Source organism: Cyrtonyx montezumae, unplaced genomic scaffold (genome assembly GCF_038088225.1).
Source record: "Cyrtonyx montezumae isolate F1298 unplaced genomic scaffold, pur_monq_1.0 scaffold_12, whole genome shotgun sequence".
NCBI lineage: Eukaryota > Metazoa > Chordata > Aves > Galliformes > Odontophoridae > Cyrtonyx > Cyrtonyx montezumae.
The window spans coordinates 12,697,887-12,715,486 of NW_027071848.1; the positions used below are offsets into that span (position 1 = coordinate 12,697,887).

Sequence of the window (17,600 nt, forward strand, 5' to 3'; positions counted from 1 at the left end):
TATAGATTTGGGACCTTATACTGTTCCTGCAACGTTCAGACAAATCTACTTATTTTGTAAGCATCTTCTCATTCCAAAATTCCAATAACTGTGTGAATCAACATCTAAGTTTTATTCACTGAAAGTGTAGTAACATTTGAGTTGCACTGTATACATCCATGTACCACTAGGAAAATGGAACTCAAGCTGCCTCATGTTACTCTTACTCTGAAAATAAAAATGATAATAGTACCATTGTGAGATAGCCTTTAGTTCCTCCAACGTGATTAGGAATGTTTAGGACATGTGAGACTGATCAGCTAGAGGTCAGTCCAACTGACTTCCATCTGAGGTGGATGCGATAAGTACTGACAGTTCTGATCAGGTTGTCTAATGATTCTATCAAATCCAGTTAAGTTTCTAAATGTATCATATCCTGCTGAAAGTCTCAATTTTTTCTGTTATTTTAATCATCAAAAGCATTTATTTCTTTTTAAGTATGTATTCAGAATCACAGTAACTTTAAGTTGGCGATAAACTAGAAATATTACACAGTTTCTCTACATTCACCAGCATCCAAAGTGTACATGCTATCTTTGGCTGAAGGGAAGCTTATTACTAAACAGTTTCTTATCACTTATGAGCAGTCTGCCAATAGCTGCAAAGTTTGTCATTGCTGGGAGATAATCTATAAACTTATTCTATAACAATGAAATAATGACAAACAACAGTTGCTATGATATCAGTTTCTTCTTTAAGAGTTTCAGAATGAAAATACATAAATAAGCAGCAGGAATAGAGATAATTGCCTGGATAATTGTAATTTCATTCTTTTTCCCTTCCTCACTTGACTTTTTTCACCTAAACATTTAATTCTGCTAGTTTGCATGTGATTTTTTTCTCCACATAAAAGATTATAATATTCCATCTTAAGATATTGTCATCTCTCTTCTCTGCTAGGCATGTTTCCACTCTTCCCCCATATCAAGGCACATTGTTCTCCATAAAGTACACAATCCTTGCATTTCAGGACATAAATCTCAAAATGAAAGGCTAAAAAGAAAACTGCCAAATGTAACTGACATTTCAAAAGTAGCTATTTTAAGAGTCTTCTGTACTTCTTCAAGTTCCCACACTTGGATGCGGTACCTTGACATTTAGATAATTGAGGTTACAGTGTAGCCACTGTTTTTTCCCTTCGCTACTCTATGTTTTAATTTCAGGATGAAAAATTAGCTTTGCAAATTACAATGGAAAGAAAATGAAGCTGAAAATTACTGCCACTTTCTCTACTCTTTGTCATGTAACATATAAACTTCTCGAAGAAACATTAAAAAATCCCCGCATTACCACTAATGAAATCTGTTGGATTTTCTTTTATTTTCCGACTTGTAACACTCTGTGAAGGAGAGGAAAGTAGAAATGCCACCTCAGTTTCCTTGGTTGATGAAATGTTGTTTATATTTCTCTTGTTACCTTCTCTTCTTAGGGCCCTTGTACACTCCACTGCCTCATAGTCAACCCCAGACATTGCCAACTGTTCCCATGGGACTATGCAGTGCATAGCTCTTTCAACAGCGAACATCACTTCCATTTGTAAAGCTCAAGGAAAGTCAAGCTTTGAACTAATCAGTAAAGTACTCTAAGGCACCTTACTGAGAGACAGCATAATGCTTGGTGGTGATTGGAGTTACTCCAGTGCCAGTATGACATAAAGCAATTAAATTAGGAAAGAAGTAATTCTGGATCGACACGGATTGCATGAGAGAAATTAAAATCCAGTAAACTTCATTTTAATCAATTGAAATACACTCCATGCATTAAAGAATATGAGATGACATTAAAGAATATCACATGATTAAATAACTACAACCTCAAATCATATGAAAAGAAAGAAGCAACATACTAAGCACATAGCCCGCACGTATATAAGGTGGAGACTATCTGGGTGAGATTGGCTCACCTAGCCAGAGACATCTATAATGTAGTTCATACAATCTATTCATTCACAGTTCTGTTTATAACCAATGGTCAGAAATGGAGATTCTAGCAGCTGCTGGGATAACCACCTCACACAGAAAAATAATCTTATATGAAAAAAGTTTCATGCTCATCCTGTAGTGTAATACATTTCTCTATTTATGGTGAGTCTGTATGACTAGTTATATATTGCAAATAGTATAGTTTCACATTCACTATCTCAGAAGGATGTAAGAGAAGTTTCTAACAAGACTATGGGAAGGGGGAGAAGACTTAACATGGAAGCCCATAGAGGCAGCTGAATTTTAGAAGTAAAAGAGGTCAAGTTTTGGGAAACAAAACACTTCTTCAATAAAGCTGATTCCTAAAAATATAGATAAACAAGTGAAAAAAAAAAAGTGAATCCCTCGAAAGATAGATGAACAACTGGAATGTCTTCATATGCTCCATACGTTGGGCTCCATGGCACTCAAAGATAAATATGGGTTTGGAACAGAATTTATTGAAAAATACAAGGCTTAATTGGTTTCTGTGATTATATTAACCAAAGACCAAACTAAAATAAAACAAATCAAAATAAACAATTGATTACTTCAACCTCATTAATTTGTTTTGAAGACCTGGAAGAAATTTCTCAATGAGGAAAGTCAGGATATGTTCCTGGCTGTCTCTTAGTCAGAATAAGTTCTATGCATACTTGTACTTCTATGCCTGTGTACTTAATGGAGCACATCTTTGCTTCCTGCACACTTAGGCTGCATTCCCATGGGAACACATAAATACATAAGAGGGTTGTCTCTTAAGTCTCTTCTCAGCATGGTACCAGGATTCAAGACAGGAATGCACCTGGAAATGGAAGATGGGAAGTGTTCAGGTGCTGCATTTCTTATCCTTTTTAGCTATATTTCATTCCAACTGTAAAACTGAACTACATAATACCTCAAAAAAATGTATTTATTTTCTGCCTAAAGGAATACAGCAAAACTCAACCTTAAGAAAAAATTCTTGCATTTGACTCTATAAAAAACGTTTGAAGTCATCAGTATCTCTCATTGGGTTTTCTTTCATCTGTTTTCTGTCCTAAGTTGTAACACTGAAGACTTAGGGAAAAGCTATGTTTTATGGCAACATGGTGCTCAAAAACTGTCATTTGGACATCATTATTCCTGTCCATTACTTCTAATTCATCCATGAACAGAAAACCTTTTTAAATGGTATAGGACAAAGACTGAAGAAAAGGGAGATATCTCCATTCTCGTTTTATACTGTCAGCAATCTGAGATATGAACACAGCAATTTATTTAATATCTACATTCTACCTCATGATGATATTGAAATCTCCTGTAATTTCTTCTACTCTTCTCCCAGATACATCTCAGCAAACTACTAATAACCTTACATAACTGTCAATAAGGATGGGAAAAATACTACCCAGCTTCAGCCACAGAGAAATAAACCCTCTAAGCTATTTAATTATACATTTTCTATAGTCAATGAAGAGAAAAAAAAAAGTCCATATCATGATTTACTCCATTGTGAAGATTGGAAACACCAATTTTCTAACCTACAGCAGGACTCAAATCTCCACATCATCACTTAATTTACTGGAGTACCTCTCCTGTATGAGGAGGCTGAGAGCTGCAAGAGCTCAGCCAGGAGAAGAGGAGGCTCAGTGGGATATCTGCGGTGCCCATAAATAACTGAAGAGAGAGAGAAAAGAGGATGGAGACAGGCTCTGCTCAGTGGTGTCCGCTGCCAAGACAAGAGGCACTGGACACAAACTGGAACATGACAAGTACCTTCTGAACACCAGGAAACACCTCTGTGCTGTACAGGTGACAGAGCACTGGCACAGGCTGCCCAGAGGCTGTGGGGTCTCCTCCTTGGAAATCTCCCAGAAGCCATGTGGATGTGGTCCTTGAGATGTGGCCCCGGTGATGTTGCTCCAGGTGTCCCTGCTTGAGCACGGATTGGGACAGAGGTCCCTTCAAACCTCAAGTGTGCTATGATTTAGTGATTCTGTGATCCTAAGGTAACTTCCAGACCTACATTTCTATGTCTATACAATAAAGGCAGAATGCTGACCTTTCTCATACTGACTCGTTTGTTATCTTTATGTTGTGTGAACTGAAATCAAAGCTTAGTTCTGTTTGCATTTTCAAGCATCTTCTATCATTTTCTGTTGCACAGAAAAACTTTGAAATACAGTTGACTTGTGAGATACTGTGAAGCTTAAAAACATCAGTTAGCTTAAAATACCTAGGGCTGGCTTGAGCTGTTAGTAGTTCTGTGTTTTTTCCCCAGAAATGAATTCTACATGTTGGATACAGCATTAAACATGGATCCATCAATCCTTTGGGATACTTTATAAAACTCTTTTTTTTTTTTTTTTTTTAAATGCTTTAACAATTTCAAAATAGGATTTGGGAATAATCTCATTTAGTTCCAATCTCAGTGTTTGATTCTCTTAGCTTCTGCCTCTCAACTTCAAAATTAACTCCTAAGTAGTGAAAACTCGTGCCTCATTCTCAAGGTAACACTGCAACGATTTCATGATGCTGAATTCTGCTATTGGAAATAGTTTAGTGTGTGGAAAACCCTTCTCACATAAGAAGTGCATTCCAAGTGCCAATCCATGAAGTTCAGAAATCTCTTGTTAAGCTAAGTATCTTACTACAAATCCCCGTTCCTTTCCCAAGAGCCTAATTATGAAGCAATTGTTTTACCAGACCTGAGGGCATTTTATTTTTAGTGAATGCCACATGCTTGCAAGTTCATGTGCATTTTACAGGAAGAATTTTATTCCAACTTCTTTCTACAGCATGTACTTAGCAGTCTCAAAAATAATCTTTCACTATCCATTTCATCTATATGTTTATTCACGGTCCTGTTTTTCTTATTAAAGGAAAATAGACAAATAGTTCCTGCTGTGTAGAACTAATACCTAGCATTTTAAAAGCTGTTTTGTTCTCATTAGTTATAATACAGACGTGCTAGAAGTCTTACGATTTACATTAGGCTAACATCAGGTTTGCACACAACAGCCATGAAACACGTAAGTCATATGTAAACAACTTATTTCTTCTGTTAGGTAAGAGTCGAACTGCAAAACTCACATTGAATGTTTATGATGAATAGAAGAAAATGCCCTGGTTAGCATTCTGCCTTATGTGAATTAGTTATAATATCGAAGTAAAGAACTGTCTAGCAAAATAAGCACATATTAAGATAATTGAGTGCCACAAAAGAAGCACATTAAAGTTTAACGTGACAAGTATTGTCCTCAAATAAGGTCTTAGTTTGTTGTAGCTACCCCTGGTAGTATCTCCTAGATCTGATATAACACTGATCTTTGAAATCAATATTCTCCAGTCCTTCAGAAAGACTAAACTGGAAAAATGTGACAAAATCAAACAAAGTATTCAAGTATGACTGATGTTTTTTTTTTAAACTTAGCATCAGGGAGCTCCGCATGCTGCAATAGAGTATGCTCTAGGGCATAAGTCTTTTTCAGCCACTATAACTGGGCTTTCGTCACAGTATGGAGAAGGGAGCCCTAAAGAGTAATAAACCGTCAAGTCTTGCCCAAACAAAAAGTCAGGAAGTATCCAGGGTTCACACACAAATGGAGGTCCTGGGAAGCGCTCCCTCAGCCTGCAGGTTGGACATAGGCTCTAATGCTCCCAGGCAGCATGAGAGAAATGGAATGGGATACATAAATGTGTGCTTCTCAGGCAAGACAAAGAGGAAAGAAGGGAGAAAGAAAAGAGTAAAAAGAGAAAGACAGAAGTAAACCTATACAAGCATGGTATTCATGAAGAAGAAATCATATACAGAAGCAGAAGTCCTAGATTCTTTAGAGGATTCTTGGTCCATTACTTGTCTAGATCAAGGGAACATGTACAGATGTTTTAGTGCTTTGTGCAGATCTGTATGTATATAAAGTAAAGAATAACTATTCCGGAGCCTGAATGTCTCTTAGCTTCATTTGCACATCTACCTAAAGACAAAAAAATGTAAATCTTCCACAAGGTAGAAGCTAGATACAGGCAAAAAGTAATGGGAAGTCTTCAAATATCTGGGAGATCTCTGGTGATAATATCGCAGATCTTCAGGGAAATTTCAGATTCAGAGAGGAATCTTTAGTAGATTTTCCTTTGTTTTTAAGTGTAACACCTCTGAGTTTCCCCCAGAACATAGGTGACCGAGCTTGGCCCAAACTTCGTAACAGAGTGTGACAGCAAAGAATGTATGGCCAAAGAAATAACCACAGCATTTTCTACCTTTATGCGATAGTTAAAAGATAAGGTAGAGAAAATGGGTCTTTTCAGAAAATTAACAAGGGGAAAGGAGCTGATAAGGCACGCCCAGGCAAAAAGACAGAACAATAAAAATATGTTAAATGATCCTATGTCAAAGACACTAATTGGAGGGAGAGAGGTTGCAGGAAGCTTGAACATGAAAGATTCAGTCTCCAAGGGTAAGTTTTAAATGCCAGCTATGGCTGCAGCATATCTAAATAGCTTACTTAATAAAGAGATGGCTTAGCTGGAGCATCATTTGCAGCTCTTACCTCTTAACAACATGAACTCAGATACAGATAAAAATGGGCCAAAACAAAGACACAGGACAACCAGAATATATTTTACCCAAAGCATTTTTTTTTATCTTCATGTCTACAGACACTAACTTGCAAAGCAGCTCTGGTCTTCAGATTTGCATCTGCATTGCTGTGATTTGCACTCCCTTCTCGAGCACATCCTTCTCTCTCACTTGTCAATACCAAGACAAATAAGATTAGCTCAGATATGCTCTGAACAGCACCAGTTACCAAAGAAATTACCTGATCTCAGTTCTCTTACATCCTCTCTCCTTTCTGACTACCTCACAATTATCCCTATTCATCTTCTCATCAAAGTTGTATGAAGAAAATTCTTCATGCAATTCTAAATTTCACTCAAGAGTCATAACTTGCTAGAACCGTCACCCATGCTCGTATCATAATGCATCTCATTTACTGCACTGTTCTCCCTCAGCCTGTAGAACTGTAATCTGTCATCTTTGGCATCCAATTAAATCGATGATGCTGTGAAGTTTGTTTTCTGAGCCCATCATTGGTCTGTGACATTCACACCTGTGCATCCTTCTACTGGATACCCTTTCCATTTCTCATCAGTTACAGCTCTGTACTTTTATTTCCAAGGAATTTCAAATTTGAATTCATCCTCCTTCAGCCCTCTTCAAGAATTTCTTATTCTGTACCACCAGCTCATTACACTTGCCTTCCATGTTCTACTTGCTAAATACAAATATCTCTGCTCTTTAGTTGCTTTTCACATTTTACTGTAAGTATTCCTGAATGAATAGTATGAGACAACTGAAAAGTTTTACATTGATTGCCTGACTCCAAAATTAGAAGGACTGAGGTTCTGAATTCATATTGCTGTAATAGTAAAGCTGGTTGAATAGCTTACAGCATGAAGTTTATTTAACAATTTTTGCTTAATTTTCTGTTTACAGAATGATGACTTTGGTATTCAGAAGTACTCTACAAATAATCTTTGCAAATTATTTTTGCCACATCACTTAAGCATAAGCAAATTTGAAAACTGTTGTGTTTTGATGTACACGATAAATTTCCGTAGCCTAGTTACAGGAGTATGTCTTAAAAATAGGCTGTCGGTATAAATACTGGTGATGACATATCTAAAACTCAGTGCCTGATAATAACTTCTGAAATAGTAGCTGTTGTGGTGGTGATCATCCCCATTTATAAAATTGGCTTCTAGAATACTGTCTGAAAAAAGAAATGAAAGAGATATGAACAGACAAGTAACTTTTATTTTAAAATGCAAATGCTTTTTCAAAAGAAATTGAGTTTATATTTCAAGTCTGATTCTCTAAGGAAATGAAAGAGGGTTCAGTGCCTGAGTTTTCTGTCCTTCTGTAATGCTAAATTGAGTCACATTCACTTAATCCCATAGTGGCTTTTTTAGACTCCTAGTTAAAAGAAGAAAAATGAATGGGGAAAAAAAAAAGTAGAGATTTCAAAGACCAAATTCCTTCAGATTGAGAGAAGATTCATGTCTGGATGGATGTGGGAGATTCAGAACAGTGTCCCCAGCTGCAGAACTGGCTGTCATGTGAACCCAGCAGCAAGAGGATCTCACTGGCACTCTGGGCTCCACAACCAGTAAGCACAGCACACACACACAGGAACAAACATGCACAGCACACACACCGTGCATGCTTACTCATTCTGGGTTTAAAGATTGTGGATGCAATTTGAAGGCAGGAGTGGGCTGCAGGGATGCTCAGGGTGTAGGGAGTAAGGAGATGGAGGCAAACCTGGGATGAAGGGATCTGAGGAAGAGCCAGTAGCTCTTCCTTAAGGCATTAACAGTGGAGGAAGAATGTTTGAGATCTAAGACATCCTTACATAGAAGAGCAGGCTTTGTTTATTCTTGTGCTCATTACATGGGGGTCTTAGTTTTTTTGAGTACTTATACACATTCTTGATATGTAAATCTTATCTTGCCTATCTCAGCAGCCATCACCTCACGTAACTGGTCAGGGGAATATCGCTATGCAGTAACTTCTTTAATCTAAAGTTGCAGTAAGACAAGTGAAAGGCAGTAATACATGGTCTAAATAACCTAACATTAACAACTAATGTAAAAATATTCCTTCATAGTGTTCTCAGAGGACTCTGCCAACCTGACCTCCAAACAAAACAGAGATTATTAGACACTTTATTTCCTATTGCTATGCAACCATAGGTTTTTTTTTACAAAAGAATGCTTTGAATGCCTCAGAACAGATAACTAAAATTAAACATCTGGGAAAACACTAACTACATCCACGTACCAGATACAGCATATGCAATGGAGTCACAAGATGCAGCTTTTAACAGTGGATCAGAAGCTCCTCAAGTGTCACTGTCTGAACTGGATTGAGAACCAGCACAGTAACAGCAAGAGTGAAAAAGAATGAAAAGAGTGAAAGAGTGGTCAGGCACTGGAATGGCCTGCCTAGGGAGGTGGTTGAGGCACCATCCCTAGCGCTGTTCAAGAAGCGTTTAGATGAGGTGCTAAAGGATTTAATTTAGTAGTTGGGTAGAGATAGTGATAGGAGGATGGTTGGACTAGATGATCTTATAGGTCCTTTCCAACCTTATGAACTTATGAACTTATGAGCAGACTAATGCAAACCAAGATCAAACTTTCATTCTTTTCTATCATTAACACAAAAAAAAAATTCAAATGAGCATTGGTATCCTCCATCCTAGTTCAGCGTGACATTGGGCTTCCAAGCATTAGTAATACAAACCCATAGCAGAAAACTAATTTAAAGCATGATTTTTTATCTTGGTAGTGTCCTATCAACTTCTATCTATGTAACACACAGTTCTACCCATGGTAGTCATTAAAACTTTGCAGCAACAACAACTGTTATTATTTAAGTAGAGAACTGATATTTTTGGTTACCTGTTAGAGTGTAAAAAAACCCTAAAGCAATAGCACTCTTCTGAGGGCCTCCTCTCTACAGCCTATGAAAAAATACTATTTCAAGCAAGTGGAAAACTGGTGATTCAGTTTGAAAGCCTCAGGTGGAAAATAAAGTCAACATATAATTTTAAAACTACGATTTTTCTCTTATATGTATTCATAATTATAAAAAGAAATTTGTTCTGCTTTTTGTATCACAAAATTAAAATGTATGCTACCTACAAAACATATTTTCTGAAGATTTCACAGGATAATTACACAGGTAGTACTTTAATTATACTTATTAAATTCTGTCTCCTTTTTTTTTTCTCTCAAATACCTGGAAACCAAATCCTCTCAAAAGACTGAAGGACCTGCAATCTGTAACAAGGACCAATAGTGTGACAACTCCTTTTTGCAGAGTAGTAAAGGACCAGGGCACTCCACTGACATCTCGCACTCATTCCCTTTACTATGAATGGACAGCTGCTGTTCTCTTCCTGATCATCAGTGGAAATGTGGTTAAATCTAAATCTGAAAAAAAAATCAGGGTCTGCTGAAACAGAGAATATTTTAGTGCCTTTCAGGAGCTGCAGCTTGGGCTAAGATCATCACTGCAGACTTAATCACCCTTAGTACACTATGTCTGAAGAGTCACTAAAATGAAACTAGGCTATGACACAGAAAGTATATATCCCTATAGGATAAAAGGAATTATTATTAGACACACATTGCCATGGGGGAGCTGTAATGACAGCTCAACATTATAGCATTTGATTTCAATGAATATATTTCAGATTATTTCTTTCTTTCTGTGAATCAAATAAATGCCTTTCATAGTTTTATTGGGAAGCTACTGACAACTTTTTCTATCTTAGTTTCCATTATATTTTACTAACTTAAGGCTTCCGGTATTACCTTGTAGATGTCCAGAAATCCACACTGATGGTCAAACCGTGTGTAGAGTTCATTCAACATGCTGATTACTTGCATGGGTGTGCACTGTGCACAGATGGCTGTGAAGCCAACAATATCTGAGAAGAGCATCGTGACATCATCAAACTTTCTGGCCTGAACCTGCTGCCCCTGCCACAACTGCTGAGCCACTTCTTCAGGGAAAATTGAAATAAGGAGATCGACTGTTTTCTTTTTCTCCTCTTCCAGGGCTTGGTGTGTGCGTTCAAGAGTTGCCTTCAGTTTATCCATTCTTTTTTTCAAGCCATCCTGGGCCTTTGCTTGCTCCCCGACCAATATGACATCACGAGTAGCATCGTGGATAGGTATGTCTGAAAGATGGAGGCCTCGGCCCATCAGTTCATCCAGCTTGTCCACACAGGGGGACCCCAGGAACAAAATTGAATTTGATTCTGGCACATGAATCATTTGTCCTTTAACTTCCATCACCTGCAAAATTAAACCAGATTTTAGAAAAGCAAAGAACAGATGATAAGTGGACTTCCCTTTTAACTCCTCCCTATTTACTCTTCAGTTAAAATGACAAGCATAAACTGCAGCCTTCTATACAGTTGCATCTTACACACACCTGTTCAAGTAAAGAGACTCACTCAGTCTACTCACCAAGGTAAGTCAGAAGACAGTCTACATTCACACAAAAATATTTCCAAATTATGCATTAGACTCTATTTCAGCTCAATAAAATAACATTTGAGCCACGAATAACATTTATTTCTCAGAAAGGATGTAAATAATTCTTCTAAGTTTTTCTACTTGAATGTACCTGGCCTTAAAAGCAAATCCAAGAGTAGCTTTTTATCTGCTAATTAGAAACAAACTTTAGAACCATAAAATTAAAGGGAATTAAAGGGAAACTACAACTATCTGAAAGCACACCAAATGGTGACATAGCTTCTGTTCTTTTTAAGGAAACTGCTACTAATTCAAATGCACTCATGTTATAGAGGAGTCTAGTAAGAACAGACATGAAGAAAAACTCCCATAAAGTTATTAATACCATGTAAAATGTATCAGTGCTCTTATTTCCCATCTGCTCTCTCACATGTGCAGAGTACCTGATGAGTGACATTCTGTTAGAGTTTACAGGTTTCTTCCTGATAAAGATCCATACAATTTGTATTTGCAGATTTGAATAGAAAACAATAGAAAAGTACTACCAGAAAAGATCGGGTGGTATATCATACTTTTGTACAGGTTTTGCATTTAGCTCTTACATGGCTATACATGTCACTTTCTGAGTTCAGTAGTTGGTATGGATGAGTCCCTGGCTTGTTACCTCTTGTTACCTTTTATTGCATTTGACAGAGAGTTTTTCTGTTTTCCATACCTAGAACATCACTGGTATACAAAATAAATGTACCTCGTCACTTTCCTTTTCCTCCTCCAGGTGAGAACAGGATGTTAGCTCTGAAGAGCATGACCATGACCCCCAGATGAGCCTGTTGTGCCTGGCTGTCCAAAACTGGATCAGCTTGCCCGGAGGTGTTTCAGTGCCCCATCCATGGATAGATACAAGGTCAGGTTGGAGGGACTCTGAGCAACATGATGTAGCTCTAGGTGGCTCTGTTCATCGCAGGGGTGATGGAGCAGATGATTTTAAAGGTCCCTTCCAATTCAAATGATTCTACCATAATCAAGCCAAGTTACTGTGACTCAGGAATTGCTTCTCCTGTCTTATCTGCTAGATAAGAATAAAAAGAATGCACTTCTTTCTGCTCTTGCTTCCCTTTTGTCAATTTTAAGTGTTAGACTCTTTAATGTGATCTCTGCCCATGTGAATACACTATGCCAGCATGGCTGATGTTTTCTACAGAATGTTGAGAAGCTTTTACAAAGATAATCTCAGTTTCCTTAAAGTGTCCATTGTGCTTTAACACAACTTCCAGCTTAGCACCGCACAGTTATTTGCTCACTCCTGTCCAGTGAAAGGGGGCAGAGGAACAGAAAAAAGCAAGTCTTGTCAGTTGAGATAAAGAAAGTTTAACAGGACAGAATATGAAGAGAAAATAATAATAATTAAAAAAAATAAAAGAATATACAAAGCAAGTGATGAGCAATGTAATTGCTCACTACTTCCAAAATGATTCCCAATCAGATCCCGAGCAGTAGTAGCCCTCACAGTCAACCCAGTTTTACTGTTCAGCATGATGCTGTATGGTATGAGATATCTCTCTGGTCACCATGGGTCTGCAGTCCTGGTTCTTCCCCCTCTCACCTTCCTTTGTATTCCCAGCACCTCACTGGCAGGACTGCATGAGAAGCTGAAGCCTTTGATTCTATGTAAGCACTACTCAGCAACAACTCAAAAATCAGCATTATTTTTCTTCCCAAATCAAAATATAGCATCGTACAAGCCAATACAAAGAAAATTAACTCTATCTCAGCTGAAACCAAGACAGTGTCGTGGTTCAATTTCAACCTTACTCTCTAAATGTTTTTATCACCTGCCCTGCCTAACAGGAATTGTTGATATTTTATATAATTCATTCATGTCATGTTAATAATTCTTGTGTCATGCTCAAGCTTGATGTGTTTTGTTGGTTATTTTGGTTTTGTTTTGTTTTTTCCTACATTGGGATTTTGGTGTTTGCTTTGTTTGTTTTTATGTTGTCGGGTTTTGTTGTCTTTTTTTATTATTATTATTTTTGGAAACTGGCTTTTAAGTCTCTTTAGGCAAATCAGAATAGCAGAAAAATATTACCCAAGCTTACCTGGGGAGAAACACGTATTTTAGAGGGCTGGAGCACCTCCTCTATGAGGACAGGCTGAGAGAGGTGGGGTTCTTCAGCCTGGAGAAGGCTCCAAGGGGTCCTTATAGAGGCCTTCCAGTACCTGAAAGGGGCCTACAGGAAAGCTGAGGAGGGATTTTTTACAAGGGTAGAGTGACATGATGAGCGGAAATGGTTTTAAACTGGAAGAGGGTGAGATGCTGGAACAGGCTGCCCAGAGTGGTTGTGAATGCCCCCTCCCTGTAAGCATTCACAGCCAGGCTGGATGGGGCTGTGAGCAACCTGGTCTTGTGGAAGGTATCCCTGCCTATAGCAAGGGGGTTGGAACTGTATGATCTTTAAGTTCCCTTCCAACTCAAACCATTCTTTGATTCTATAAGGCACAACAACAGAGAAGAGTAAAGCATCTTTCTCACTCTTTGGAAAGACCTTTTCCTTTCAAAGAAGTTTCAGAGATGATTCAGCTCTATTCCAGTGGGCTTTGAAATGCAGCTATGATTCAGCACTATCTTCATCTCCTTCCTTTGGAGTGTGCTGCTTCTCAGATCCCTGTTTGTATCTTAAGTATAACTGAACAAGATGGGACATTAGGTTTTCTTGAAGCCAGTCATAGCCAAACTGCACTTCTGGGAAGCTCCTCAGAGCTGGACAGCTTTACACCATAAGCTTATAGGCAATTATGATTACCTCATCTACCCTTCTTGTAAGCAGGGAAAGACTGAAACATTCCTGTCATCCGTTATATTTCATTACTGCTACATTTCATTGCTTTCCCATCTCTTTAATTATCTTCCCACAGAATAAATTAGAACAATTCTACTGTTTTCAGAGGACATTTTCCTGCTCTACAGCATTAAAATGGAACACAAAACATTCTGAAATGAACAACTGCATCTCATTCTTTACATAATTACATTGCCGCGAAATGATGGAACAACCTAAGTAGCTCGAGGAAATAAATAAATCTGTCATCTTACTTTCACTGCAAAGGAGCACACAGAAGAGTCCCTGGCTCTCCAGGATTCTTTCAGCCACCCTCTCCCAAAAGATCCAACCAAGGACGACTGGAAAACTCTAAAGCCACTGTTCACAAGATGAAACAATCTTCTACTGTGCTGTACACCAACAGCTACTTCAACACGTCACTCAGGCTTTGCAAGCTCTGACTTAACACCAAACAAAATTAAATACAAGTCTACTGGAAAATACCAATGGGAACATGAGAGAGTATTTCTAAGAAATATCTTGGAGGCTTAAAAACAGTTCTCTGGCTCATGCTTTGCAGCCTCTGCAGATTTTAAGGGACCTTCCCTCTGACTTTGATCGGTAAACCCTCCTGAACTGCAATATAAGTCATCTCTTTTCAGGGCTTTTCAGTGGGAATGGGTTTGGAAAAATAGAGTGGTATGCCACACTTCTGTAAAAAGTTGACCTGACATGCTAGACTTCATATAGTGAACAAATTCAACACCAATAAACAGACCTTTTTCAAATGGCATATAATTGATGAAAGAATTGGGGGGACTGGAAGAAAATCAGCCTAACAAAATACTAGCTTCCATTACAGACATCTTCTGAAAAAGCAAAGAGTAATGTATATCATCTCTTCAGAAATGAAAAAGAATATATTTTTTCAGTTGAGTAAATGTGGCAAAGTTTGCTCTGCACAACTCAGAAGTTTCTCAGGTTCTTGTTGAGGTAGAAACCTGAGCATTTGTTGACAAGCTGGATTTCCAGCTCAGTGCATTGTCAGCACAACGCGATTCCACACAGCAGCAAAGTGACTGTTACAAACGTTTGATTATTTATAGAAGTCTCTGGGGTGTTATGTAATGCACAACAGTCTCCAAACCAAAGTGAGCAAATGTATCATTTTATGTGTGTTATGTGTGTCCATGAACACACAACGGCAGCAGGAATATTGTCAGGAACTCCACTTTAGGAAATCTGAAACACTGGTGGAAATATATTCATTTTTCCATAATGTAAAAGGAGATGATAATGTATTAGAGAATCTTAGAATCACAAAATGGCATGGGTTGGAAGGGATCTCAAAGATCATCAAATCCCAGCTCCTTGCCACAAGCAAGTTAAGTATGCTTATCTGCAAAACTATCTCTTTGAAACTTTGTCTCTCTTCATTTGGGGTGGAAACTATCACACAGAATAGTGCAGTGACCAGCACCCAAGAGCAACATAATACTCAGTACATCCCACTAGACACAATTTTACAAAAATCAAAGCATTTGAAGAGAAATCTTTTTATTATATATGTCGATTATAGATTAATTAGAACAATGTGATTGCATTTCAAAGGCATTTTGAAAAAAGCATGTCATTTTATTTTTATATTTTGTTTGCATCACTCTAATCCACCATCCAAGTCCTTTCAATTTCTTTTGAATTATTTAAAAAACAACAACAAAAAGAATATTTGAATTATGCAACAACAGCTGACTGAAAGACACCAAAGGATGGGATTGATCCTTCTTACGGCTTAAAATTCATCCTGTTGCACACATCTAGGTCTTTCATTTTTTTGCTGGTTCAGCTTCCATACAGCAGTGTGAAGGCATGCCAGGGGAATAAATTATCAGGGGTTGAAAGTACTCTGGAGACTCTGCTCTAAATTGGGCCTCTTCTTGATAAATGTGCAAACACACCAAATAATATTATTGTTGTATCGCTGTGCTTAAAATACAGAATTCTTGATTTTATGCTCAGGATAATGACATAAATATTATCATCACAACTATCACCCTGGTAAAAATCAAAAAAAGTCTCATGTGTTCGTGCAATCAAAACTCTAATTACTTTATGCTGTAAAGGTTTTTACAATTGAAAACTAATAGTTGTCAATTGCCTACAGAGAGATTTTTATTGATATCTATAAACATCAGCCAAGCAAGATTTCACAGGAATGTGCCAGTAAACTCTGAAGGTAGCAGAAAGGCTCCCATTCATCAGAGAATTGTTACTATTTGGATTGGTTCCAACAGTTTGCTCCACAAGATAAGCATGTGTCCATAAACCCATTCTGCACCTAACCACTCCTTTAGTGATATTCAGCTTCTAGCAAAAGCTTCTCATTTGAAATTGGCCTGTCCCAGTTACCAGAAAGTACTCCTGCTTATTTTGTGATATCCTTAGCCAAACACCTTTCCTTTCCAGATTTGTATATTAATTTGTAATTTAAAAAAAAAAATCAAAATACAGCGAAATGGTTAAATGAGAATATAGGTTTATTCACGAGAACAGGAGGCAGGGTGCAGAAGAAGCTTTCTCCTTTGATCCATGCAGAACAGATATATATAGCAACCATTAGGAGACGTGACATTTCATCACCAGCCTAGGTATCTTAAAACTCCTATAATTAGAAGATCTTCGAACCCATTCACTAACCAGCTTGCAGACATTTTTCTCCTTTAGGATTTATATGTTCCAATTCCTTTTCCTGTTCTATTTCATCTTTAATATATAGCTCTGCTCCAAATTTCTGCCAGCATCACACCAAGAAAATTGATTAGATGTAGTGATCTCTGCTGGTATTTTTTTTCTCTCTCTCTATTACCTCTCCTATCAAATACTTTTGTGGGTTTGATAAAAAGAAAAAAAATCTATCATTCTAAGCTGACATTAAGATGAATCAATTCTGATCTCTTGGCAAAACATAAATTTTCAGAACACCAGGACAAGAAAATGCTGCTTTTCCCATTCTAATCATCCTAACAGTATAATTGAAAATAATATTTCCACCTCTGACTGAAGTCTCTGAAAACACCCTCAGATGATTTTAGAAGCAACCATACTAAGAATTTACAATTAAATTTTCTGACTTTTTCTTAAAAAGGTTAAATTTCTTTCCATATGTTCAACAACAATGCCTCATATTGTTAATATATCCTTCATCAGTAACTTTCTATTAGTTACTATATTTGATGTATACCAGTAAAAGAAAATCTCCGTGTGGAGTCTTTCCCAGGCCCTGTAAATGATTTGAATTTGGAAAGAATGCATGCATAGTCCCAGGTTGAGGGTGTCATTTTAATGATTTCCACAATGTATTTAGTTTACAACCCAAAAAGAAATAAAAAGCAAACAAAAACATTAAAATGTCTTTAGCTGAATAATAAATAGAACATAGACTGTGAGAAGGAATAGCCATGATGTAGCAAGTATACACAACTCTGCATCTGTTAAAATATTTGCTTAGCTTCCACTCTTTTCATTGCAATTAATTGATTTTCCTTGAATTGAAAACAAAGTAAATTAAAAGAATTATTCAGAAAGTAGTATTTTAAAATAAAGAAACAATCTAAATTGCCATATTATTCTACTATTATTCTACTACACGATGAAGAAAGCAGCTGAAATAATTTTCTGTGACCAAGGCTGATAAGGAGAAAGAAACTGAACGATGTCCCCAAGGTTTTAGCTGTTTAGCATTGCT

General features: G+C 37.3%; 1 protein-coding gene across 1 annotated transcript in view; it reads right to left on the reverse strand.

The window, feature by feature from the left end:
- Nucleotides 1–17,600, reverse strand: part of GUCY1A2 (guanylate cyclase 1 soluble subunit alpha 2) — a 122,986-nt gene that overhangs the window by 40,722 nt on the left and 64,664 nt on the right. The window contains exon 5 of the mRNA XM_065730069.1: nt 10,365–10,850. Within this exon, the coding sequence (XP_065586141.1) occupies nt 10,365–10,850 (486 nt within the window). The remainder of the gene's footprint in view (nt 1–10,364; nt 10,851–17,600) is intronic.